This window comes from Neolamprologus brichardi, chromosome 16 (genome assembly GCF_056152115.1).
Source record: "Neolamprologus brichardi isolate AB-2024 chromosome 16, ASM5615211v1, whole genome shotgun sequence".
Taxonomy (NCBI): Eukaryota; Metazoa; Chordata; class Actinopteri; order Cichliformes; family Cichlidae; genus Neolamprologus; species Neolamprologus brichardi.
Window position 1 is genome coordinate 22,851,690 of NC_142119.1, and position 25,941 is coordinate 22,877,630.

General features: G+C 38.8%; 1 protein-coding gene across 4 annotated transcripts; it reads right to left on the reverse strand.

The window, feature by feature from the left end:
* Positions 1-3,870: 3,870 nt before the first annotated feature.
* glra2 (glycine receptor, alpha 2) lies at positions 3,871-17,480 on the reverse strand. 4 transcript variants are annotated; one of them, XM_087853213.1, is made up of 9 exons: positions 16,873-17,480; positions 16,123-16,244; positions 14,011-14,078; positions 12,447-12,670; positions 11,253-11,335; positions 11,022-11,159; positions 10,714-10,928; positions 8,694-8,843; positions 3,871-6,928 (listed from the first exon to the last, which is right to left on the reverse strand). In XM_087853213.1, exons 1-9 carry the CDS (start codon positions 16,956-16,958, stop codon positions 6,647-6,649), a joined length of 1,368 nt encoding a protein of 455 aa, XP_087709339.1. In that variant the 5' UTR covers positions 16,959-17,480; the 3' UTR covers positions 3,871-6,646. The 4 variants fall into 4 exon arrangements, with proteins under 4 accessions (XP_087709339.1, XP_006788441.1, XP_087709341.1 ...); XM_006788378.3 differs by lacking the exon at positions 14,011-14,078 and adding an exon at positions 13,868-13,935 and having other exon boundaries at positions 16,873-17,479; XM_087853215.1 differs by lacking the exon at positions 16,873-17,480 and having other exon boundaries at positions 14,011-14,038; positions 16,123-16,223.
* Between the last annotated feature and the right edge of the window lie 8,461 nt (positions 17,481-25,941).

Below are 25,941 nucleotides of genomic sequence, written 5' to 3' on the forward strand. Positions count from 1 at the left end.
ACTTATCAGGCAAGGGGAAAACAAAATGTATGCGACCCATCTTGAGGCAATTTGCAGACAAATTGATAATGAACAGATTCCTACATTATCTGACACCTGTGCCGACGCCTCCCACCTACAGCGATTTTAGCGTGGGAGCCAGTTTCTACCAAAATAAATTAAGAAAATTAACCTTTTTCATTCTTTCTTTCTTTCGTTCTTTTTTTTTTTTTGAACGTTACTTGGAATTGAAACGCCATAATTTTGCTATCTAATTAGAATAATTTCCATGCTTGATTCCATATCTAATCTTTGTAATCCTATTTAAATGTTTTACAGTCTGTGCTCAAAGTCAGCACATTTTTTAAAATCTGAATTTTGAAAGTATTTTTGTGGACAATAATAGGCAATAATATAAAGATCCCGTTGCACTGGAAAGCATTATTAAGCTCAGGTGAGTTTATATCTGCCACAACTATATATAACAAATAAGGATATCCCATTTGTTTACATCTGAATTACAGCTGACGTGATCCCCATGATGAATGATGCTTTTAACCATGCTTATACTGGCGCTCTGAGACGAAGGCACTGAGTTTGTGTTTCCAGTCAACTTATTGATCCGGGGTCAGAGGGCTTTTTCGCTGGTAGATTCTGGAACTCACTTGATCAGCCAAACGGTATGGAAGGGCATTGATTATCTACAACATAATGCATCGTGCACACACACACAGGCTATATCATTCTGTATCCAGTGAGCTCCCATGTGAGATGACACTCAATTTCAAAGAGGGAGAATTCTCGTGAGTAAGCAACATTTGCATTTATTGTTTCCATATTTAAAGTATTTAACCTAGAAACAGTCTTTTTTTTGGAACATCTCACCACAGATAATTAGAGATTTCTAAAACCAGTTGCAGTTAACAGTATTTGTTGAGGTTGCACCTTTTGCATACAAATTGCTGACATAGCAGGCCCATTGTTGTTAAGCCCTTAGGCCTAATATTACAGTCGTTATAGGGTTTTTCATGCTTTAGAATGGTCCACCAGGGGTGACTGTCATGGCCAGATTACAGTAATAAAACTGATTAAATAAACATAGTCACAATGCTGTAGATTTTCCTTTTCGTCTCTTTCTTATATCCCTTTCTGCATAAAAACATTAAATGATGCTAAAGAGAGGAATAATACTGAATTTATATCATGTGAACATCATTTGGCCACTTTTTGTTAGCTTTTTTTTCAATACTATGTTTCCCTAAGATAAGCAATTGAAAGGAATATAGTTGATGTCATGTTATTTTTTTTTTTTAGAAACAGTTTGCAGTGTGAGTTCATACACACTGGAGAGAAAAGACTACAGATCAATAGCAGTTTGTCACATCTCCCATTGATCCAATTTCGCATTTAAAATAGTGGACACCGCATATGCAACAAAGTCTTCACAAAAACCGTCCCTGTTGTAGTTTAAGTGTAATCTGAGCATCATGTAAGCATAATCCTCTGAAGAAACCCTGAAACTCATTCCGCCTTACCAGAATATTGTAGAAATTATGTTTTTGATTTAATGCAGTATTTATATCCAGGCTTAAGAGGCACCATTGGTGAAACCAGGCACAAGTGTTCATTAATTTCCTGCTTTCCTCTAAGTGGCCCTATCAACACTGGGGCAGTTACTATGGCAACCTTCATGTAATGCCTCTCAGACCTCACAAACCAGCCTCAGTAAACCTTGCGGATGATGGAAAGTTGTTTCCTCTTATAAATTATAAGCTGCAAATAATTTTTCTTTCATAAATCGTTCTACTGAACTTGATCGCACGAGGGCTGTTTCATCCTTGCATATTCAAACAGCAGTAACACTGGGCAGTGGTGTAGAGCTCTGGCAGTGTAATGGCTGGTGTTTCCAAGTGCGGATTAGTATCGCTGATTAGTTTATAATCCCTGTGTTTTAAGCACTAAAAAGCAGTTGGATGATTCATGTGACCTTCTCAATAAACCCACCACAGCCCATTTATTCTGCACTAAATAAAAAACAGGGTCGAATGGATGCTAGCGCTATCAACAGAATGGCAATGACTACCATTATTGGACACCAAATATATTAGTATGCTCTTGTGAAAAAGAGTGTGCACACATTCTTAGTTGTAAAGTTTTGCATAACAGAGCATATTTTTTAAATAACCACAGTAACCACAACATCAGATGAATACCAACATGTCATATTATACTGTCTTTTTTTATTTAATAAAACTTAAGACAAAATCCAGAAACTGTGTGTGAAAAATTAAGTACATGCTTACTGTTCCATTGGATTTAAGAGGGTAAGTAGCAGACTGATCATCAGTAAGTGTGAGCACATCTATAACTATGATGTGCTCACACTTACTGTGGCAGTTTGCTGGTCTGGAACATTTAGATGTGTGTTAACATGGAAGAAAGATACCAGTGCCAATGAGGAGGAACACGAGCAATGAACTCAGAGAAACAGTTGACGCTGACCATCAATCGGAGGAGGTTTATGAAACATTTTCTAGGCAATTTATGTCTGGTATTCTGTCTGTTATTCTATTGTGCGAAAGTGGAAAGTTGCCAATCATCGCAGGAGTGGACATCCCAGCAAACTGCAAGGTCAGATCATACAATGCTGAGAGAGATTGCAAAAAACACAAGAGCTGCATCTCAGACAATAATGCTCAGTGCCAGGTTTGGCGATAACCAAACACAGCATATCAGCAGAAACACCTCGTACCAGCTGTAAAGCACAGTGGTGGAAAAGTGCTAATTTCGGCTGGTTTACAGCCACAGCACCTGGATCAGTGTGTCCACTATGAACTCCTCTATGTAGCAAAGAATTCTAGAGTCAAATTGAGGCCATCTGTTTGACAGGTACAGCTTGGCTGAAGCTGCGTCATACAATAGGAGAATAATCCTGGGCATGGCAGCAAACCAACAAAAGAATGCCTAAACGAAAAAGAATCAATGTGCCACAATGGCCCAGTCTAAGCCCTGACCTCAACCTGATTGAAATGCTGTGGCAGCACATTAAGAGCGTAGTGCATAATTTAGTGGCCACAAACCTCAATGAACTGAAGCAATTTTGTAAAAACGAGTAAACCAAAATTTCCCCAAATTAATACTTCGAGTTGCTGCTGAAAAGGGTTCTATAACCTCCCGAACCCAAGTGCTTCTCCATTTTCTCTCAGTTTTAAAAAAATAATAATCGCAGTGCTTATCTGAGGTGGTGTTTTAATAATCTTAAACCTGGGAAATACAAGATAGTTGGGTTTTTTTCATTTTTTTTGTCCTGATACACAAAACCTTCACGACTGTATATCCATCTGTACATATAGGACTAGGGTAGTGGTTGCATTTGTTTGAGCACAAATGCTGTAACAACAGGTGTAAACCATCTAACGGACATATTTGTTTGTAAACAATAAATACATTTAGGTATATAATTGCCGTTTTATGCTTCTGGAGCCGTGCCAGTATTTTCCCTTCAGCTAGTAGGCACGCACCAGCTGATGGAATCTGTGTATTACAGTGTGAAGTCCATTATCATGCATTAATGGAAACCTACTGTCAGATCATATCTATGTCACCTCAGGCCACCCAGTGATCCATGCCATGTGTCATCACCCTGACTTATCAGCTTGGCAGAGAGAAGTGGCAGTGTTTTTATTTTCTTAGATCTGCAACCGAGCACAAAAAAGTATTTTTGCGTGTTTGTGCCTTTTTTTGTTTGTTTTGTTTTTCGTTTTTTTTAAGGCATCTATCTTTTATTGTTGTAGAAGAAAGCAATGCAAACTATAATCTCATCAACAAATGGATGAAAATGTCAATTCAGAGGACTGGTCACTTCTTTATAAATGACAGGAGACGCAGAAATAAAGTAAATATGGTGCACAGTCAATTTTATTGATGTACAGACCAATAAATAACCGTTTTTCATGAATAGCATTCAAGAAAAGAGTTTGTCACCACAGTATATAAGGAGTGCAAGGGTCATTAGCTGCTTTGTACCATTACTGTTATGCAGATCTGTCCTTCACTTTTCAGTCCATCTACAAACAAATATCATCAGCCAGCAACAAACAAGTGAAGGGAAACAGTCCACAGCGGAAGTATACAGAAAGATATTATTTTATAACAAACATAACCTTTTCCCATTACAATAAATATTTTATTTGTCTAAATCTACAAAAACATAGCTCAAATTCTAAAACTATACCTTACATACCTGGGGGTATTAACCCTGGAATTTAAAATAATTCACGTGAATACGGGCGTGTGATAACATTAAGCAACATAGTGCATGTTCACAGTTTGTGGGCTTACCTATACACTTGCTCAAAATAAGCCATTATACCTTTTTCATGTGAGATATATGATATTTTGCTAAATAAACTGCACAAGAATGAAAAGCAAAGTTAAAGACATCAACAAAAGGGTGACATCATTTCCGAATATTTATAATTCACTTGGAGAAAAAGGAAACATTGTTAAGTACCTTTGGATGTCTGGCCACTGGTAGAAAAGCTCAAAGGCTGCGTTCAGCTGTGATAGACCGCCCAAAAGGGAAAAACAGAGAAGCGTAGCACTTTATCCGACCAAATTGTTGACATCTAAGGCCTCGAGATTTAGTAAAAATGCAGAACCCAATTCCTGATTCCAGATTTTCATCTGACTTATTCATACCCATGCCTGAGACATTTACTGCTGCTTAGTTTAGTGCTCTGCTCGTATAGTTCGAAACAGTGGTTCTCAAAGTAAAGCCAGGGGATCCACAGGGGCGAAATTATGAGCTAAAGACCGATAGATTGTTTTCTATCATTTAAAAGGGATTGGAATCATTTGCAGCACTAAATTGGGTGCACCCCATGTTATATTTGGGCCAATAGAAACTCTGGAATGATTATGACAGATGATACCAATCTTATGTGAAACCACTTACAGTGCTGTGAGAAAGTCCCCTTTCTGATTTCTTACTCCTTATTTATTTCTTTATTTGCATATTTGTCACACTTGAATATTTCAAATCATCAAATAAATGTTAGTGTTAGAAAAAAATAACCTGAGAAAACACAAAATTTTATTTTTAAATGATTATTTCATTTGTTAAGGGAAAAAAGCTCACCAAACGTACTTATCCCTGTGTGAAAAAGTAATTGTCCCCCTTGTTAAATCATGAATTAACTGTGATTAACCACATATTTTTGGAAAACAACACAGAGAGCCTCATTCTGACACTGTTGTGTCTCTCTTCCCAATTTAATGGCAAATCCAAGAGGGGATTAAACACATGGACTAATATAAGAGATGTAATGACTGAAGTTCAGTATAGTTGGCTACACTCAGGCCTGATTACTGTGAGACCTGCAAAATCAATAAATCCCATTAACTAGTCAACTTTGCCTGACCAGGTGAAGTTGACTAGTTGACACTCATGCCACAATATAAAGAAACGGATGAGAAACCAAGTTATTGACTCATTGAAGGGTTTTTTTTTGTTGTGTTACATATTGACATAAAACTAACACAGCATTTCATAAAAAGAACATTATCCCAACGGTCAAGCATGGTGGTGGTAGTGTCATGGTCTGAGGCTCCTTTGCTGTTTTAGGATCTGGATGACTCATTGTAATTAATAGAGCCATGAATTCTGTACCAGAATATCCTAAAGGAGAATGCCCAGCCATCATTTCCAGCAGGTTATGCAGCAGAACAATGATTTGAAACACACCACCATGTCTAAAATCTGAATGGCTCAAATAATTATCTCAAACTCTTGACTGTAGTTCTTACTGCTAAGCCTGGAACAACCAGTCATCGAGTTTTGGCTATAATCGCAAAGTTTTGAGTAACTATTTTTCCTTAATAGATGAAATCAGCATTTGAAAAATATATTGTGTATTTATTCATATTGTCTTTGTCTAATAATAAAATTGATCTGAAACATGTAAGTGTGACAACTGTGTAAAAAAAAAGACGGGGTGCTGTTTAGCTTGGCTTGTTAGCCATCTAAGTAGCAGACAAGCATTAAGAAACTGAGTTATTCAACATCATCCAGCGATTCTACCACATCAGCGTGTTACGATTGTTAAGGGCTTCTTGAAACATATTTTTTAGAGGTCCCTGGCCCCAAAAGTTATGTAATGCTATGTGAGAGTTATGTTTTGTATAAATAGGGTGGAAGTTCTATGACAGAAGTCCATTATAAAACAGTCCTATGCTACCTCGGTAAGAAAATTTGCAAAACGTCTTGAGGGCTTGACAGAGCTATCTTAGAGTTACGGATTCATGGAATGTTCCTGTGTTTCTTGGTTGTAGACCTCAAGGCTGAATCAATTCAAAATCATTTTGGTCCACCTTCTCCAGCATGTTAGTGAGTCTTGAGCTAAGACCTTTTCTCTATAATCTTCAGAAAATATTTTGCAGCAGTACAAGAACAAGTAAAGCATCTGTGTCTGAACAACTGTTCACATTATCAAATCATGAACATTACTGTACGATTCATAAATATTGTACGTTATCCCTGAAAGAACACCACCATTACCACAATGGTGCCTCTCAATGCACAGTTTACCCTCTCATCTCCCTGTGCTTTCTAAGCATTTCTCAATCTGAGAAATGTAAAATATGTTCTCAGCCGACGGCAAAGTCTTTACTTTTTATGGATGTCCTCATGCCGGATGATCTTGTAGGTAACCCAGTAGAAGACATTGAAGATGAGGAAAGCCAGAGGAAAAGCGGCCCGTGAGATTGTGTCGATCCTCTTGGCTCTGTCCACAAACTTTTTCCTCATGGTGTCTATGTCCTTTGAGGCTGATTGTTGAGGGTTGGGAGCTGGAACAGCATTTTTAACAGCTGAGCCATCCTTTGTTGGCAGACATTGGCTCATGTTGTAGCCGGCAAAATTAAAGCGGCCTTCACGCAGATCATCATCCTGAAAAGTGACATGCACATGTGGATGAGTTTGCTAGACCTTTTTAAAAGCCTGCAGCTCAGATGTTAGGCTTTACTTTGTAATGACTGAAGGTTTTTCAACAAACCCACATGAACATGAACATTAATCATGAGATATTGGACTTTCAAATTAATTTAAAATAAACTCCCAAGATAACCTGATGCACAGTGGTGAAAAAACATTTACAGAGATTGCTTCGGGAGATGAATCTTAATCCATCCATCCATCCATTTATTTTCTTCTGCTTATTCAATACAGGGTCACAGGGGGGTGAATCTTAATTCAGACAAACAGCAATAAAGGTGCATGTGTTCAGCGCCACTGACAAGTTTCTATGGCTATGATAGCAAATAGAGTTAGAGCTAATAGGAAGTCAGCAGTTTTGCAGGTACTGGGATAACAAACCAAGACCATTATTATTATGTCGTATTCTTTTATTCTGGAGGGACTATAGCAGTTCCTCCTGGGTTGGACATGAGACTTCCTTTTTCTCCATTTAAAAGATTGTTATTCAAATCAACAGCTGAAAGATGGTAATTGCCACATACTTGTAGTTAGAATATGTGCTTTTTGTGATGTAAAACTAAACTGACTCACACTGACAATTCATCCAGCTCTATGGACAAAATTTAGTAGAAATCCATCCATCACATCTGAAATCACAAAGGCCAGTATCACGGTGGCCACAGTCAACAGTATGATGACCTACATAGACTCTGAAATATCATTTCTCCTTTCCTTTTGAAGATTTTTCCCTTTTTGTCATGCAGTCCAAATAAAACCAGTGTTTTATTGACTGACTTTATATGACCTCATGCTTCCTGCCTGCCGATCACCATGAGTGTTAAATCCCTGGAGTTTGGCTGATTTTATTTTGGGACTATTTTTCCGACTGAGCCTACTGCCTGCCCCCTTTCTCATGGGCAGTCTGCCTGTGTATGACCCCTGCTCTGCCCATTAAAACAAGATTTATAGACTTTTATCCAGAGCTCTGTCCAATTCCTGCATTGGAGTCTGCCCTTGGTTCGAGCACATTATCGTTAGGCTGCATCTTTCTGGACTCATGAGCTTTATACCAAATTCTAAAGTAATTCACTTGGTAAATTTTGAAATATGAGTGAACATTTTGACTTTTGGCATCTTAAACAAAAAAAAAGGGCGTGAGACTCTACATACTTGATCTACTGTGATTCATGCTCTAAGCCATACAAATGTTTTACAGAATTTAAAGCAATCCATCCAATAGTTAATGAGAAATTTTGTTTCAGACCAAAGAGGTATTATTGATGCTCATCCTCAGAGACACACTACTTCTTCTTCATCTTCTTGTTCTTGTTCTGGTTTCTTCCTTTAGGGGTTGCCACAGCAGATCATCCGCCTTCATCTCACCATATCACTGGCACCTCTCACACCAGCCCTCTGCATGTCCCCTTTTACTACATCCATCAGCCTTCCCTGTAGTCATCATTTTTTCCTCCTGCCTGACAGCCCCATATTCAACACCCTTTGCCCAATATATCCACTATCCCTCCTCTGCCCACGTCCAAACCATCTTAGGTATGATAATCAGCATGTTTGATTTGGCAAAGGTTTTACATCAGATGCCTTTCCTAACACAACCCTTCCTATTTATCCCATCTTGAGAATGGCACTAGGAGTTCAATGGCTTGTGGGTTCCCAGAGACACGCTGTTAATGTGGCTAAAAGTTTGAAGAGCAACCATGTGAAGACTTCAAAAGCCTACCTTGTGATTCCTTCTTTGTCTTCGCCTCAGGCGAAGGAACTCTTTCTGTTGCCTGGAGACAAAATTAACCCCAGCATATTCGAGCAATGCAGCAAATACAAAGAGCAGACACACAGCCATCCAGATATCAATGGCTTTCACATAGGAGACCTGTGAGAAAAACAGATGTTTTTTGTTAGATTCTTCAAGCTGACAGCATTGGCTAACAGTTAAAATAAAGTATGAATGTAACCTTTAGCTGAGAACGCTATTTAATTTTTGTATTTCTCTTTTATTAATATTAAACTTGAGTCCTATGTGTTGTTATCTATCTGTTGTTCCACAGCCACTTTCTGTGTTTTTCCTTTTATTTTGCTCCTTCAGTTAATTGTGACCTCTAAATAGCTGTAATTACAGATAATGTTTGCTAACAAGTGTGTCAGAGCTGCCAGCAGTGTCAGTGATTGCGTGGCTTTAACAGTAGCAAATAATTAATGTCTCAACCGCTAAAAGAAAGAGAACTGTGGCATTACTTTGTACCTGTAGTTCCCTGACTTTGATCTGGTTCTTTTGAGAAAGTGAAGATGAGGCTGAAACCTTTTTCTGCTCATCAGTGTGACCCCATCCTTTCATGACAGCTGATTAGCATGTGGAGAAACATCTCTGGTTCTAGAGGGCACTTAAGGCATATTGAATTGTTGTCCGTGCACTGATGCTGTCAAAGGCTTGCCTTTAAATATTTATCAGCATACGTGTCTTTTATATGAGAATTTCTGATGAGGCTGAGGCCTTTTAGTGCTCATGTGCAGACTGATGTGTGACAATTTTTTTTTGTTACTCCTTGAAATGACCACAGTTTATGACAAAAATGTTACATATTGTGAACTGTATCAGGCCCAGCTATGCTTCTACAAAAACACAAAAATAGAGTATCTTATCCTCTGATGTATTACAGTGGCTTTCACAACAGCTCTGAGCTGTAGTTTAAACAGTCCACTGTGGAGAACGCTTTGATTTGCTTTGTTTGTTCTCTCAATTGGTTCAGTGTTTATTTTTGAGTTATAAATCCATCCTCTGTGTGAAATGTTGATGCCTGAGTCTCACACTAAAGGAGCAGCACCCATTTTCAGCTCATTGCACTGACTGCCTAAAGAAGAAATAGAAAAATCTGTTTGATCCACTGGTTGCTTTTGTTTCAAGGTACAGCTGGGATTCTAGGTGCCTTACAGCTACATTAAAACTGCAGGGACCTACTATCTTTTTAATAAACTATGAATGCTTTCTAGCAGTGTCAGACAGAATTTATTCAAATGCCAATTACAGTTATGGTTAGAAAATCTCTTTTTTCCTTGATTGCATTAATTCAAATGATAAATATTTATGACAACCACTCAAACAATATAATTACATAATGGATGTAAACTTACAAAAAATGTAAAAACTCAGAGGTGGATTTATTTACCAGCGATCAGTCTTAAATAACAACATTTGATATTTAATATTTAAACTGCTATTTGACTTCATACTGACTGCATACTCCGCTCTCCTAGCTGAGCGGCTGAAACCTGTCCAGGCTGTCATAGAGTCAGAGGGAGGGTCTCGAGTCTATCACAGGGCTCACCCAGAGCGACATACATCCAATTAACTTAACAAGCATGTCTTCGGACTGTGGGAAGAAGTCGGAGCACCTGGAGACAATCTTGCCAGCAGACATATATTTAACTTGCATATCCATAACAAACTTTCACTTTTAAAAGAAATATTAATCTTTTAGGTTACTTCCTGTGTGCTCTCTGTTCATGCTTTAGAAAATTTACCCTGTGATATGACATGAAACACTTTGGCCAATCACAATCTTTTCAGACCAGATCAGGTGAGTTGTACAAATTGCTATAAACAGCAAAGACATCTGTGGGAACATGGTTCAACGTGAGATACGTATGAGAAATATCTAACAAAACCTAGGGCTCAAGCTTCATATGTTTTAGCCACATAAAAGGCTTGTGCTTATCTGCTGGAGGAAAACAAACAAAGGTTTTACCTTTGGAAGAGAAGCCCTGGACCCAGAGCTTTGGGTGGTCATGGTAAGCACAGTGGTGATTCCCAGCGCCACTCTGGCTGGAGCAGCATCCATATTAATCCAAAAAGACACCCATGAGAGGATGACAATGAGGAGAGAAGGAATGTACATCTGGATCAGGTAGTAGCCCATTTGGCGCTCCAGGTGGAATTTAACTTCAATACAGGTAAACTTCCCTGTTCATCAACAAGAAAACATATTTAAAATGCAATTTAGCCATCAACCTGGGAGAAATGTCAGCTGTTTGAAACATAGACATAAATGCTGACCGGTGTTGTAATGTTTGGTACAGTAGCCCAACTCCTTCTCATCCCTCATGATAAACTGAGGCAGGGTGAGTCCGTCCGACACCTGTACCGCACCGTTCTCCAGCCACTCAAACACCAAGTCATTCATAGTGTATCCAACTAGAGCCAGAAAAGAACGGGTGAATTTAATAAGTAGATTCTCATTTTAGAAAGTGTAGCAAAAATCTGGAATATAAAAAGATCAGCACTTACAACTTTCCAGTTGCATCGTACAAGTTTGGACGTCCATTGGAAAGTTCTTCAGATCCATCGGGCACGATAGAATGAGAGTCAACCTGTAATATGACACAAGGTCACAATGTAAAATGCAACAAACAACAATGTTATTTGATGTCAAAAGAAGGCTTATTAACACTCAAACTAGCAGCTCAGCATGCGTATTGAAAAAAATCTTGAAAAATTGGATTACAGTTGGTACTTTTTTTTAGTTGTATCGGGTATTGGCTGCTCTTTCTCCTGTGTCATAACCTCCAACATATCATGTAGGATACCCTTCAGCAGGTTCCTATTACACTTTCATTACTGCAACTTATTGTTTCTGTGATGCATTGTGGTCCACAGTCTGCTCACTCTGTCATTTCTCTCATGAATGGAGACTGCAGCTAACCACCTTTCATTTTTCTTCTTGGCCTGCGATACCTTAACACCTGAGCACCACTCAGAGTTGAGCCGCTTTCTAAATGGACTCAGAATTGATCTGCTTTATATCGCATCGCTGCAGACAAAATTGGATGTTCCATGTGGCTTTTGTATTGTAATAAAATACAGCACATTTTACAAGTTTTTTTTTCTTTTTGGCCTGTACTTGTGGTGGTATGCATCCTAAGTTTTCAAACATCTTTTCATATTTAATAGAAGACCAGCATGGAGAAAAATACCCCCTTCCTTCTCAGCTCTAAGTTTGGGCTTTACTTTAGATTCTCACCAGCGCCCCTGAGATTTACTTGTCCTCTTGCAGTCGTATTGCACATGGGAATGTGCTGCGGTTCAGAAAATTATACAGTTTCAAAGAAATGATCACAGTGAGATAAAAATCTGTTTCAAATTGCATGCTGCAGATTGACAGTCTTTGATGTTTAAGACAAAGTGTAAGAAAGGCAGTAAGTGAACATGTCCTGCGGTAATCTGTGCATTCAGCAGAGATTTCTGCTTCAGCTACACTAATATCAAACTGTGTAAAAGGCAAGTTATTATTGCCGCTTCCTAATCTACCAGTTATTTTTCTCGTTTTGTTCCTTTAGAGAACATTGGTGGTGAAAAAATGTCCAGAAACTTTTTTGTCCCAATATCACAAAAAGAATAATTATTAAAACATTTCCAATTAATGATGCTGTGCAGTTCTTCAGTCTTTTAAAATTGTCTTTAAAAACCTGTGAAGTACTACACCTGATGCTGTAGAGGACAGTCCCATCCTTGAAGATCCTCAGCAGCTTGTTGTCTGTGGTGACGTCATGGAAGTTGGCTCCTTTCTCGTTGGCGAAGAAGAGGTCAGGCTTCCATATGGAGTCCAGCATAGATGGGTCCAGGTCAAGGGAGGAATCTGGGTATTTACTGTACGCCAGCCGAGGGTCATTCCACTTCTGCCGCAGGAAGATGTTCACTCTGTAATCCTGCGGAGACGAAAGGCGGCTTTGCATATTTTGCAGCGCAGCGATTCGGGTTATGAGAATGCATGCTGATGGAGGAATGTCAATCACTGGTATCAGTTTTTAATATTACATAACGTTCTTTTTGACAAGGTAAATACAGGAAATTTTGTATTTACTTTTCTAATACACAAATCATAAATGAAATTCGTCTTTAGACCAGACAGTAATGAATGTTTTTGGTGCTTCCAGTGTGTTTTGATGTTCTTTTTTAAAAAACTTTTATTGCAATGCAGAAGGATCGAAAGCAATCCCGTAACATCAGTAATAATCCATGAAACGTAATAAAAGGAAAATGAGTGACAAATGTGTTCCAATGCACATTTTGCAAAAATTATATCATTCAGCAATACGATCAAAATTAATCTTAATTATCATACATTTTTTCTCATGGCAACTTTCATGACTACTTATTGTTGCAAGCTGCATTCAGAAGCCACTGACCTCACCATAACCTTTCTTATTCAAAATTATGCAAGAGAAGCTAAATGAGGTGTTTATCAGATGCAGAGCCTGAAGAGGAGGCATCTGACAGCACAGTTAGCAGTAGACTGAGTGTCACAAAGCTCAATGTAATTGATATGTCATGATGATGAGAAGCCCTTATGTTGCTTGACATTTTATCAGCATATTGGCGGTTCCAAATATCTGCATGCCCGTCTTAATACTGTGTAATTCCCTGGCAATCGTACATGTTCCACCTCCTGCGCAAATTATCATTTTCCATTTATGATCTAAGTAGTTATTATCACTCATTACGATTTGATCCTGATTAGTTTCAGTGCAACCCTGCAGGTTTCATATTTTTACCCTTCAGGGGCTGGATGCCTTCACACCTCATGCATTGCATGAGGTGTTTGTTTGAAAGCCCCAGCCCCCCACTGTCAATTATTGGCTCTGCTTAAGTGACTTGTCGGGATTTGTTGTATGAAATAGTAAAACCAGACTCATGGGAGCAGAAACCAATATTTGACTGGATAGCCCGCCAATAAACTTTTTGATGGCAAAGAACTAAATCTTATTTAATGAATAGGAAGACATGGCATGGAATGATGTTTTAAAAAAGGTCAGCAAGGCTAAGTAAAAACAGGATGATTCAGTCGTATCTCCATAGGAGAGGTCAGGGCTTTAAAACATGTCCAAATACAACGCTCAACTCACCATTGTAGTTTCTGCTATAGAACCAAAGCTGTTGATAAATATGTTGCAGGTAACATTAACTGGTGGACCTGCAGGTTGAGGAATAGATAACATATTGACACATTGTACAGGACAAAAATCAACCAAATACCAGAGGAACTCACCATAGTTGTCTCTGTGACAGAGCCGAAACTGTTGATAAAAATATTGCATGTAACGTTTACAGGGGGACCTGTGAAATGGAATGACAATGACATGACAGGAAAAAGCCTTAAACCATACGCATTATAAAGGATGACTGGGTTTCAGGTGGGGAAGATATTTTGACAGGAAAACGTAAAATATCCATTCACAGAACAAGCGGGGTTTTGAACTTTCGTTTTTGAGGGAGCTTCGGGGCAGGAAAAATCTATTAATTAGTAAAGGCACCACTGTGTCAGCTTAATGTTATAATGATGCAGTGATGTCTTGTAGGGTAATGTAGGCAATCTTTCAAGGTTGTCATGCTGTAAACACATTTTTCTTGTGTTTACACAACACAAGAGGAGACATGCACATGCAGATAGGAGCATGCACACAAACACAAAAGTACCTTTGGCTGAATAATCAATTAGAAATCCCCACAAAATGTAATGTTAAGTACTCTAATAACTAAGAGTTGTTTCAGTATAAACAAAATCGCAAAATAACTGGTTTTGGCTTCAGAAATGTGATTATTTTATGTGACAAATTTTGATTTCGATGATGAAGCTGGGATCGTCACTGACATTCCCTTTCTTTTTACTAAGCAATTAATTTCTAATCAACTGGGAAAGTCATCTAGAGTAATATTTTTTTAAGTGAAAACACTCTCTGGTTGCAATTCTACAATAATCTTTTCTTCTTTGTATCAAATCTGAGCAGTTTCTCTCCAACACTGTGAGTAAGAAGTGCCCAGCATGCTTTGATGAATAGTGTCATCTTTTTCTGTATAGAAGAGGCTGAGCTGAAATCTCTTTGCGAGGCTTGGCAGGTTATGTGCCATTTAAAGTCAAAGCAAATCTTTTTTCGCTCTCTCTCTCTTTTTCTCTCTGATAAGTGGAGCTGTAAGCCCTTCCTAGTGCCCTTCCCCTGTGTTTTCTTCATCAATATTGCATGGAGCTTGGTATTAATATTTGCCTCAGTTTGTCGTTAGCTTGCTACATTTAACAGTGGAAGCAGAAAAATATGGCAGTACCTGCTGCTGACGACAAAACTCACGCAAAGGAAATCTAGGGCAACCTTCAGAAAATGAGTTCAACGCTCTTCAAAGTGTGACTAGCAGGTTCAGAAGCAAAATCATCTATTTACGATGAAGTGAGCTCATGCAAATGTTGGGGGGGTGGGGTTCTTGCCAGAAAATGTGTGCGTGTGCATTCAGAACTCTGTGTGTGTGTGTATGTGTGTGTGTGTGTGTGTGTGTGTGTGTGTGTGTGTGTGTGTGTGTGTGTGTGTGTGTGTGTGTGTGTGTCATCAGAATAAAGAATAACCAGAAACATAAAATCAGGCTTTTTTGTTTCTTTTTGAAGGCTAGAAGTGATGCATCATCCCTCCGCAAAAAAAAGAAAAGAAAAAAATGCCAGCTGGTATTAAGCAGGCTATATTCCTCTTATCTTGAGTCCATCTCAGCAATAAACACTTTTTCCCTTTCCCTCAAATGGGAAGGAAAGATCTGGGCCATGTGTCTCTGAGTCTGATTAGCTCCTGTGCTGTACTGTCTGACTGCTTCAGCTACCCAACAAGTCCCAGTCCACCTGACCCAGCCTGGAGTGGGCCTGAACGCCGCTGGGCTAGCATCTTCTCACTCAGCTCTGTTCCAGTGCTGTGATGCTGTGTCTGTCCTCAGCATCACAGCAGCAACAACAACAGAGGAAGTCAGTAGCCTGCAGCCTTGCCACGGGGGCACCATCCATCATTTGGCCTGTCACGGTGGCATCCTTGTCTACTGCAAGAACCAATTTGTTTCTTTGTGACGGAGATATTTACAAGCATCCGTTTTAAATGATGTTATCCTGATGGGGATACTGCTTGACACATTTTCAGGAAATCAGGAAAACATGCACGCAATGTTATAATGAGGAATTAATTTGTGGTTTCATTCAAGCCGGAACAATCATGTTACTGATGACTGAAGTGATTGTGTGTTCTGAGTCATTTTAGTGAATCATATAAGTAAAGATGCCCAACTTGCTGTGTTTCTAGAAATTTGTGGGGCGTGTGGAGATTATGTTAAAACATAAAGATCGTGACAAACAAACCTTTAAAATTCGGTCTTATTCGCGCATCATACCCAGACGTGCGACCCATGAGTGAGTCCAGAAAGTCTGATGGAGACAGGTTGGAGGATGATCTGGAATCGTGCTCCTTGGCGTCCACAACTCTGGAACGCACACATGGTGAGAAAAATCACTGGATCACACAAGTCAGAGCTCAGAATCGGTTAGTAGTTAAACCTTATCTTTCCCCTAGCAGCTGCCTCGCAGTGGTGGGCGCAGAGCGAAACCAGAAAAAATGCGTTAATGCGCACAAACGTATCGGATGGGATTTCGACGTCGTGGGCTTCTCCTCTAAGAAATGATTATTCTGTTGATAAAGATTCACGCACAGATACCACACCACGCTGTAGCCATGTTTTAACGCAATGTTAAGTTGCCAGAGGGGAAGGGAAAATACCATCACACGCGTAAACGTCTCTGTCACCATTTAAGTACAAACCAAATTTCCCAATATGAATATTTTTTGTATTAATAATATTTTAGGTAGCGAATAATCTCGACAAAACAATCGATGATTAAAATCTTAATCAAGAAAGAGTTTTGAAAATAAAAGCACATCATATTCAATTACCAACTTTGTTCAGAAATTTCTTCACTGTCGCTGCTTTCATGTTGTTTCCCTAACTAACACATCGAAAACTTCTAACATCTAAATTTCCAAACTTTACTTGGAAGAGACAAAGTGTTTCACGGATATTGAATCAAATGTGTTTGATAAATAGATTCGCCTACCTGAAGTTGTTTGTCTCCATCAGATATATGAATAAAGCTGCTAAAACCTTAATAAGGGAGCGATTCATTCCTGGTGGTTTCCCCATGTGCTCACTTTTCTATTTCTTCCATATGTTTACATTAGTCAAACACATAATCCAGATAGGGACCCCGCTTTTTTCCGGACTAAGTCGTGGGCGTTTGGGTCTTCTTTTGTCACAGGAATATACAGGAGACATTCCTCAACGCGGTTTCATGAAACTCCCGAAAACAGATTTGTCGAAACGTAGGTGTGAAGAGACATCAGTCCAGTGGCCAGACGTAGAGAAGGTGAAACTCCAAGACGCATCAGCTGGAAGCTCTGCTTCGGTGGCGCTGGCTGAGATGTAAGAGCGGGCTTTGAGAAGAACAGCCCGTTGGCTTGCGTTGTTACTCATGAAGTGAGATCTTTCTCAGGTGGGGGGAACGTCAAGGAATGAGAGAGGAACGCCTTTTTCTCTTTTCAGCACTTGGACAGCTCCCGGTTGAGTTACGCGCAAGCGCAAGGCTTAAAAGTGGCGGACGTGAGTTGGTTTTCAATAAGTCAAATAAACGAGGAAGGTAATCACTTGAAAAACTCAGACATCGTCTCCATTGTCTTTAAATGACGACGCTTTTAAATGATAGCATTTACCTCACGAGATCAGCTTAATGGGGGGACTCTGGGAGCGCGCAGCTGCGCGTAAGAATCAACTGGTTTTAGAACATTTCTTGTGTTTTCTAGAGATGATGCACGGCGTTTAAGCTGAACGGTGGCGTGGGCTTCTAGTTAAATCGACATCTACTTAGGATCTGATTTATTACAAAGCAGATCTATTCTTCAGGGCTGTCATTATCATATTACATGTTGTGGGTGTATAACATAAAACTGACTGTGTGACTCTCACTCCGTTCCTGTCTATATATTTGCAGTGTTGTTGTTGTTTTTTTTGTTCCCACCCAAATGTGTTTAGAGCAACCTACGTCCTCACAGATATCAAGAGTGTAAACAAAGAGGACGCACCAGCGAGATGCTGCTGGGAGAGTATTTGGTACCCCGGTTGCCCTGGAAACAGATTTCCAAGGCACATCATTGGAAATGCTGAAAGGTTGGCCTCCCAGAGCGAGACCGAAGAGAAGCTGACTGACAAACACAGACGGAGACAGCAGGAAATAAAGGCTACTACAGGGTGGCTGTAGCCTGAGGGTGGAGGAACTGAGGTTTAGAAGGCCGCAACACAGATTTGGGTGATAACTGTTCAATATATATGTATAAGCTGCTGGTGATGATGCAGAGAGTGGATAGGGACCTGGCAGTTTGAGGATGTGAGTGGGCTGTGAGGCTTTATGGACCACAGGCATGAATGACTCATTCCACATGAACGCACAGGCATGTGGTGAGGAGGAAGCAGCTAAACTTAGTGAGAAAAGAAAATATTTCATTCACTTCAAGCCAAGTGCAGGACTCCTGTTGTAGGATTACTGCCAGCACATCACACGCTTATTGCACTTTAGCCCGACACTTGGCTACTAACCAGTTAACAGATCATCTTAGCCCTTCTCAGGTCAACCCGTCACCCCCCTCACCCCACCCCACCGCCAACCCCTTTAATGCTGTCATAAAAGTGTCACTTTGTATCTTATGCTCTGGAAGGCATGGCTTGCCATAGTCTGAAGATTTAACATTGATGTATCAACAGAGGTCTTGCGTATGGCTTGTTCTGAAGTATTATAAATACTGAATGATTGCATGAATTATTGAACAACTGGCACATGTACTGTTTTTCATAAATACTTTCAAGTTAAAAACAAAAACAAAAAAACAAAGTTTGTCTTGTCTTGTGTCAACCATTTATGTGGATAACTTCTCTTGTGAGCGTGTCTGGTTCAAGGCAATAACACCTATAAAATTGGGTATTTTCTCTAATGAATACATTTCTCTCTGGTAAGAGCCAAAATCCTCTTTGCACTCACGCCCTTTATTTCCCATCTTTGAGACAGGTGCACTTGGCATGTCTGTGTAATGACACCAAACCAGAGCTTCAATTGGCCATTAGTTTCCATAAGGAAAGACTTCAGCCCAGGTGGGTCACATAATTAAAGGAGAACAAGTCAGATCTGCTTGTCACTGAGGCGAGAGAGTGTGTGTGTGAGACACAGAGAGAGAGAGAGATGTGGGCCTCTCTCTGTGAAAAAAACAGGACAATCCTTTAGACAAGAAATGCCTGTCGGTCTCATTTATCCAGCAGTTTTCACATAGCTATTAAAATTACAGGCTCAGGACAGGCGCTATTTTAAAGCTTCCCACCCACAACAGCATAGACTGGTTTCTGCTGCCTGTTATTCTTTGGGGAATTAGAGGTTTTACATCATCAGCTTTATTGTGATGTCCATAAGGATTTGCTGCACAATTTATAACTATGAAATTAAACGAAGGGGCTTCAACTTTATAATCTCTCTCCTATAGAATTGCAGCCAAAACTAATGCATTGTTTACATTTATTACTGTCCACACAACTATTTATTTAGGAAGAACAAGTTCTGTGTTGTCTGGGTACGTGGTCATTATTGATCCTCATCAGTAACTGAGGAGTTGTAGACTGACTGGAGAGCTCACCTGGAAACAACAAGCAGACTTTACACCACCCTGATGCTCATGTGCACTGGACTGAAGACAAGTGGGAGCTTCGGAGTATCCATTGCCTCATCGATTCTTTGTATCTTTATCCCACTTAATGACTTTTCTGCTCTATAATTCAACTCATGGAGCTGATCTCAGGGCCTAGCAGGGATACGGAGAGGTAACTTGTGGCTGGAGCTATTTTAGAGAGACAACATGCCGGAGGAAGAATGCAAAGGATTTAATGAGGGGATTCTTGAAGACAAGCAAGGATTTGAGAATTCTCTAGTGCCAAAACACCCAACACAATTATCATAAGCTCTCTCTCACAGCGAAATGAAGCTATTTTGAGGCTCCTACATTCCACACAAGAGAATGATAAAGTCATTTAGATTATACAGTGCAAACAGTTTGTCTGCAACGCGGTCACATGAAACAATGTTTACTCTTCTCTAGGTATTACAGCTATGGATTCATATGAATCACAAGCCAATAAAAAGCCTAAATTCTCATAAGGATGCACCTCCTTATAGGGTGTGTTATCCCTCAAGCTGAGTGAAGAGAGCAGTGGTGGTCTTCACTAAGACTCATCTGTCAATCACAGCATTGCTTCATCAGTAGGAGCACACTGACAGCCAGAGAGCCTTTCTCCATCACTGAGCACTGAAGACCCACTGATCCACAGTCTAGACCCCCATCCATCCTCCACAGTCACTCCATGTCTACACATTTAAAGAGATTAAAACAATAAAATGCCACAATGTTTCTACAGGATGTACACATCTCATCGAATGCGCTGCTCAGTTTCTTAAGCAATTACTTTTTAAGCAACAGTGAATCCATCGTGTTTTACTTAGATCTACATGTCGGGACATCTCCCCTGAGTTCCAGTTTCTGTGCAGTCACCCGAGCATCAAACAGCTCATGTACACGTACTTTTTTCTTGGCCAATGTCTGCTCCATGTTGACACAAACTCATAATTTATCTATTTCTGGCTTGTAGGCTTGTCTCGCCGAGAGTTGTCACACTGGTTGTGCTGCTGTCAAAATGATGCAAGAATAAATTGAAGACTGAATGCAATTTCAGTTGCTTAACTGGTTTCAATCAAAGTTTCCTTTTCACTGCCTTTAAAAAAAGATATTTATGGAGAAAACTGATGAGTGCTCTATTCAGTATTCTCAGTATTCTCTCAGTGGGAAAACTTCTGTGGCAGAGATAGTGTCATTATGACACGTGCCATTTAGTGGTGTGTGTAAAGGTATACAGTTAAAAGCTCACTGGCAGAATACAAGATTTGATGTGCTTGCACAAATATTAAAATGATTAGAATGCAGCCTGTCAAATGGAAGAATGCATTAAAGATGACTTGCTTGTCACATTCAGAATCAATTTGTGCAGCATACTGTTCCGGAGAGGTTTGTCTATGATGTTTCCTGCCCCAGTTGGGAATTTTAAATTTAAATACTGCTTAATGTTGAAGAAATACAAAGAGGCAAAAGATTGTTGACAGCCCACAGTAACATTGTTTGCCATTATCAAGCATCAGTGTCTTTCTGACTGAACCAGTGTCACGTCTCGTCTCATTCTCATCATGTGTGTCTTGCTGTAAAACTACCAGAAAGGTTTACTCTGTCACAGCTGGGCCACATCTGAATTGACCTTGGAATTTTCCTCCAAAGCGGTCCCCAAATCTGATGACTGCCCAGCATGTCTTCATGCTCGAGTTCACGTCCACACTTTTCCTATATCGGTTGTTTCTTTTTCTTTATTAAGCACTAACATTTTCTATGTTTTTTTAGCAGATGCTTTAATGTGATTGGTTACATTATAGCTCACACTTTACTGCTATATTTCAGATAAACACACTATTAAAGGGAATCAGAGCTTTCTTGGTAGTAATGTTAAAAATATCTGTTCTAAGGACAATCAATATCCAGGCACACGTATGACTTTCAAAATGTGGGTTGTATTATACCCCAGAAAGATTAATAATAATATCAACATACATAACCATTAAAATAGTTATTTATTTCTGTACTTATTTAACCTCTTAAGCCCCAACGCCCCCTGATATGGAGGCAAAAGGCAGGAGATCAGGTAGGCTTGGGGCTTAAGAGGTTAAGAAATAAGCCGGTCAACTAAACAAACCTACTCAAAAATAAGGCTCTCCAAACCAAAGATTTTGTATTCTAGTGGAGAAAACATTTCAAAGGCAAAGTGGGGACATATCAAATAAAAACAACAACAGAAACATAATTCTCCCCTATGCTGTTGCAGCAGATGGTTTAGTCCATTTGGGTGACCTCTGTGTTTAAACCAACTCCACCATAGATTCAGCCTCCTCTTTTACTCAGACCAGGAAGGACTGGAACAAACCGCAAGTAACTCAAGAAAACAGTGGAAAATAAATAATGCAGCTTCTATAAATCAATGACAAAGCCTGCTAACAATCATCAAGGTGGTCCTGACTAATCTAGGGACGGGGTTTGATTAACAGCCAATTCCTCACACTTTTTATGGAATTTTCCCACATGTTCCAAAACCAGAAAGCTGCTTTAAAATCCATGACAGAACATGCATACTAACAATGTATTCAAACAAACTACGACTGATCTACTTTATAAATGATGTAAAGATGCAGAAGAAACCTTTATGTTGAGTTCATTACATCATCCACATTTTATAGTTTTTTTATTTAATCTCATTTGTTCTTCACTCACCGTCATATATCTCATATAAAGCATTACACAGCCTATCCTATTACTGTATTAATAGTAATCTATAAAGAGCATTAAGTCCCACATGAAGCTGTCACTGCAAATGTATTTCTGTTGTCACTAAATGAAATGATAGGACAGATCTGCTTTATTATTCCAAATTGACCTCATCTATTCTTGATAACATGCTTTGTGAATGCCTTCTAATAAATCACACTCAATAAAAGCTTTATATGGTGCACCTTCTTTTATTTAAAACTGCTCTACAGTTTATAAGTAATTTAAATGCAACATGGTGCAGTGGTTAGCACTGTTGTTTCACAGCAAGAAGAGCCCGGGTTTGAATCCTGGCTGGAGCATTTCTGTGTGGAGTTTGCATGTTTGTCCTGGCGATTGCTCTCTGGATACTCTAACTTCCTCCATCAGTCCAAAGACATGCACGCTAGGTTAACTGGTGATTTTAAATTGGTGGTAGGCATGAATGTAAGCCTCTGCCCGATTACCGCCAGGATACACCCCAGGTCCTGAAACGGTTAAGTGGAAGATATTCACTTTGTAATCAAGTCATTAGTTAGAAATTATTAAGAGAATGCACATTAAGTGTCACAATCTATGATGTTTATTTCTAATGGAATAAAAGCTGATACTAGTTTAAGTGATGGGCCTGATCTGGAAGTCTTACATAAGCCGGTGAGAGAAGATGCATAATATGGTGTGAAATTTATCAGTGCCATCTTTACCTACACTTTAAATCATTCCCAACCATTAATCACAAGTGACACATAACCCCAGAGTTACATTCTTCCAGATTCTGCTCTAAATATCAAATTAAATGTTATCTGTTCTGTTCATGGAAATGGATCGTAGCAAGCAGAAGTTTGATGGAATCAGAAGAAATATAAAAGGGAACAGACACATTTTAAGAAAAAAAATGAAATCATAAAGCTTTGCAGAAAGTCAGCTTCTCTCCAGTTTTTCAGGAAAAAGAAAAAAAAATACTTTAAACTTGATGAATGCAAACTTATTTCCTCTAAACCCATTGCCATGGGAACAGTGCTCCAACTGTCTCTTCTATCTACAACACATGACTATTGTCTTCTTCAAAAGCAATCTTACAGCATTCACAGTGTTTGTGCGTGCATGTGGGGGAAACCGCTACGGTGATGTTTTAGAGAAAATTAGATTCAAACGATTACGAGGATAAAAGTCGTTTGTTGGATTTTCTTTTTTTTAATATATATATATATATATATATTTACATTGCACTACATTTTGAAAAGGCAAAGCTTGGAAAATTGTAGTCATGTCAGTCACTGGTGGAGAATAATCATAAGGCTGAAATGAGAGCCACAGCTGCAGAAACCAAAACATAATCTGGCTCACAAAAGATCAGGTTTTTGGTAACGTGCCAGAAAAAAAATCCATATTATTATTATTAGAAGAAAGGGAAAATAATGACATTAGTTAGGCTCTGTAATTCCCCTATTTGGACTTCACACTCGGTTTGGACTGCCACAAGGTCAAACTCAATTTCAACTTGTAATTTCTATGTCTAAATTGTACTCATTGGCTGAGATATTTAGCACCTCCACAGAGCTGCCAGTGAGATTTGTGAAGAGGAAAAGGGAGACAGAGTGATGAAGAGGAAGAAAGGAAAAAAGATATTTTTGCATTTTCCCATTTTATCAAATCTTGAAATAATCAGTAGGATTAAAATTGGCAGACGAGACATTTTTGAAATTCAGAACACGATAGAAGAGGATTTTTCCCTGATTGTGTTTAAACACTAAACAATGGCTTACACATATACATTTATAATGCCACAACGTCTATGACTGTCATTGTTCATAACGTCTTTACACCGCTTTCACTACTCTGGCACCGTTATCACTTTGGAACCATTTTTAGCACACTGTGAGGCAGTAAACACAGTTTCCATGGAAACATCAGTGAGACACACATTGATAAGCGGATTGGAGCAGCTGTATTTCTCTGATGACGAATGAAACCTCAAAAGCTGAGAGGGTTTCAGCTGGCAAACACAATTAAACAGTAGCCCGTATACTGGGGAAGAGGGAACCACATAAGCAGAGGAATCTGTTTGATTTGTTGTTATGAGGAAGATAACAAATTATTCTTATCTGGTTTTGCCAAAAACACCCTCTGGCTCTGCCTGCTTCGTCTCGCCAAAATCCAGCCAGTGGGTCTGCTTTCTGTGTCTCGGAGCAAATGGGCAACAATTTCCAATTAGATTTTACTTTACAAATGATATATTGATCTGCTGTAGCTGCACTCATTAAGCTGGGGAGAGACAATGAAGCACAGTTTAATTTGGCATCAGTCAATTGTCTTTACCAGATGGAGGAGAAGACGGAAAGGTCAGGCATGTTTTTAAAATAGTAACCTCCCCAGAAATCACATTATGAATTGTTTTAAGCGAGTACTGAGTACAATGATCGTGCAAATGTTAGCAGGAATAATTTGATTATATTGCCCACTTTGTGGGAGGATTTGTGGGACAGAATTAAACATACCTGTTGTTTACTGTCACCCTACAATGTTTGACCTTCAATTTCCCAATTATATGATATGATATGATTTTCTTTTTATCTCGAAGACATCTTGTGCTGAGTTGATCAGTATTTGATTATTGTTCTTTTTTTCCCAGGAGAAAACTTTCCAGCCCTTTTTAATAATGTATAAATATATAATTTTAATGAAACAATAAAGAGTATTTTACATTTCAGGAGAAGCTCTATGGAGGATCAAAACTGCCCATCAAAAATAACTAATATCTTGTAGTGAATACATAAATATGCCATTAAAACCTAAAACATTATTCTAAATAACATGTTTAGGCATTTTTGTTTTTATCAGACACTTATGACATTGATATTTATGTCTTCATTTGTACATTTATTTATTCATATGTCATTTATTTTATCTGAGACTGGAGGCAGTCAATTTCAATTCATGTTATAAAATTTTAAAAGTTGACCTCATGAGAGCCTCCTCATTTGTATACTAGAATAAAAATCTATAAACATTAAAATATAAAAATTTAATGAATATTTAACACATTTAATGAAGTGAGTAGGGGTAAAATGCGATAAATAAATAAATACTTTGGGTTATTTGACAAAGTAAAATAAACACACAAGGAATTAATGATAGATATTTTTTAAATAATTCATGCATAAATCTATATAAATATTAAAATAGTGTTTATTAAATTATTTGTTTTACTTGACCAGTACTCTTCTCCATATATTTACTATTGTACACACAGAATATTTTATATGAAGAGCTTACAGTTACATTCTGTGCTATGTCTTCTAAGGTAATAACCTGAGTCTCAGCTGTTAAGAGGACATATGGAGAGAACCTCCTGATAACAGTGCGAGTGATGGTGTCATGAGAGCCGCTTTGCCTGACAGCAGCACATCTTCCCTCTGTGGCTGTTGTCCTAAAAGTGTTGCACAGAAAATACAAGAGCACTGACCCCAAAACATCTTTTTTGTTTTTGTCCTACAAAGCTTGGAGAATGCCACAGCTTCATCAACAGCATGCCGATTAAGGTGTACAGGTGTAGAGGTGAGCCGAAACAATGACAAACTGTTCTGAATGTTCATCAGTGACATAAAAGAAGTTAAAGCACAGATAAAGCATGACACTTTTTTCCTAAAAATTGTCTAAAAAGGTTTGACACATCTTAGAAGCGTACATTTCTCATT

Coding starts and splice junctions, on each gene's coding strand:
- glra2 (XM_087853213.1), bottom strand. CDS start 16,958: ATGGGGAAACCACCAGGAATGAATCGCTCCCTTATTAAGGTTTTAGCA. Junction 11,336..12,446: donor ACTGTCCTCTACAGCATCAG/GTGTAGTACTTC, acceptor GTCATATTACAG/GTTGACTCTCATTCTATCGT. Junction 6,929..8,693: donor GACAAAGAAGGAATCACAAG/GTAGGCTTTTGA, acceptor GTCACTTTTCAG/GATGATGATCTGCGTGAAGG.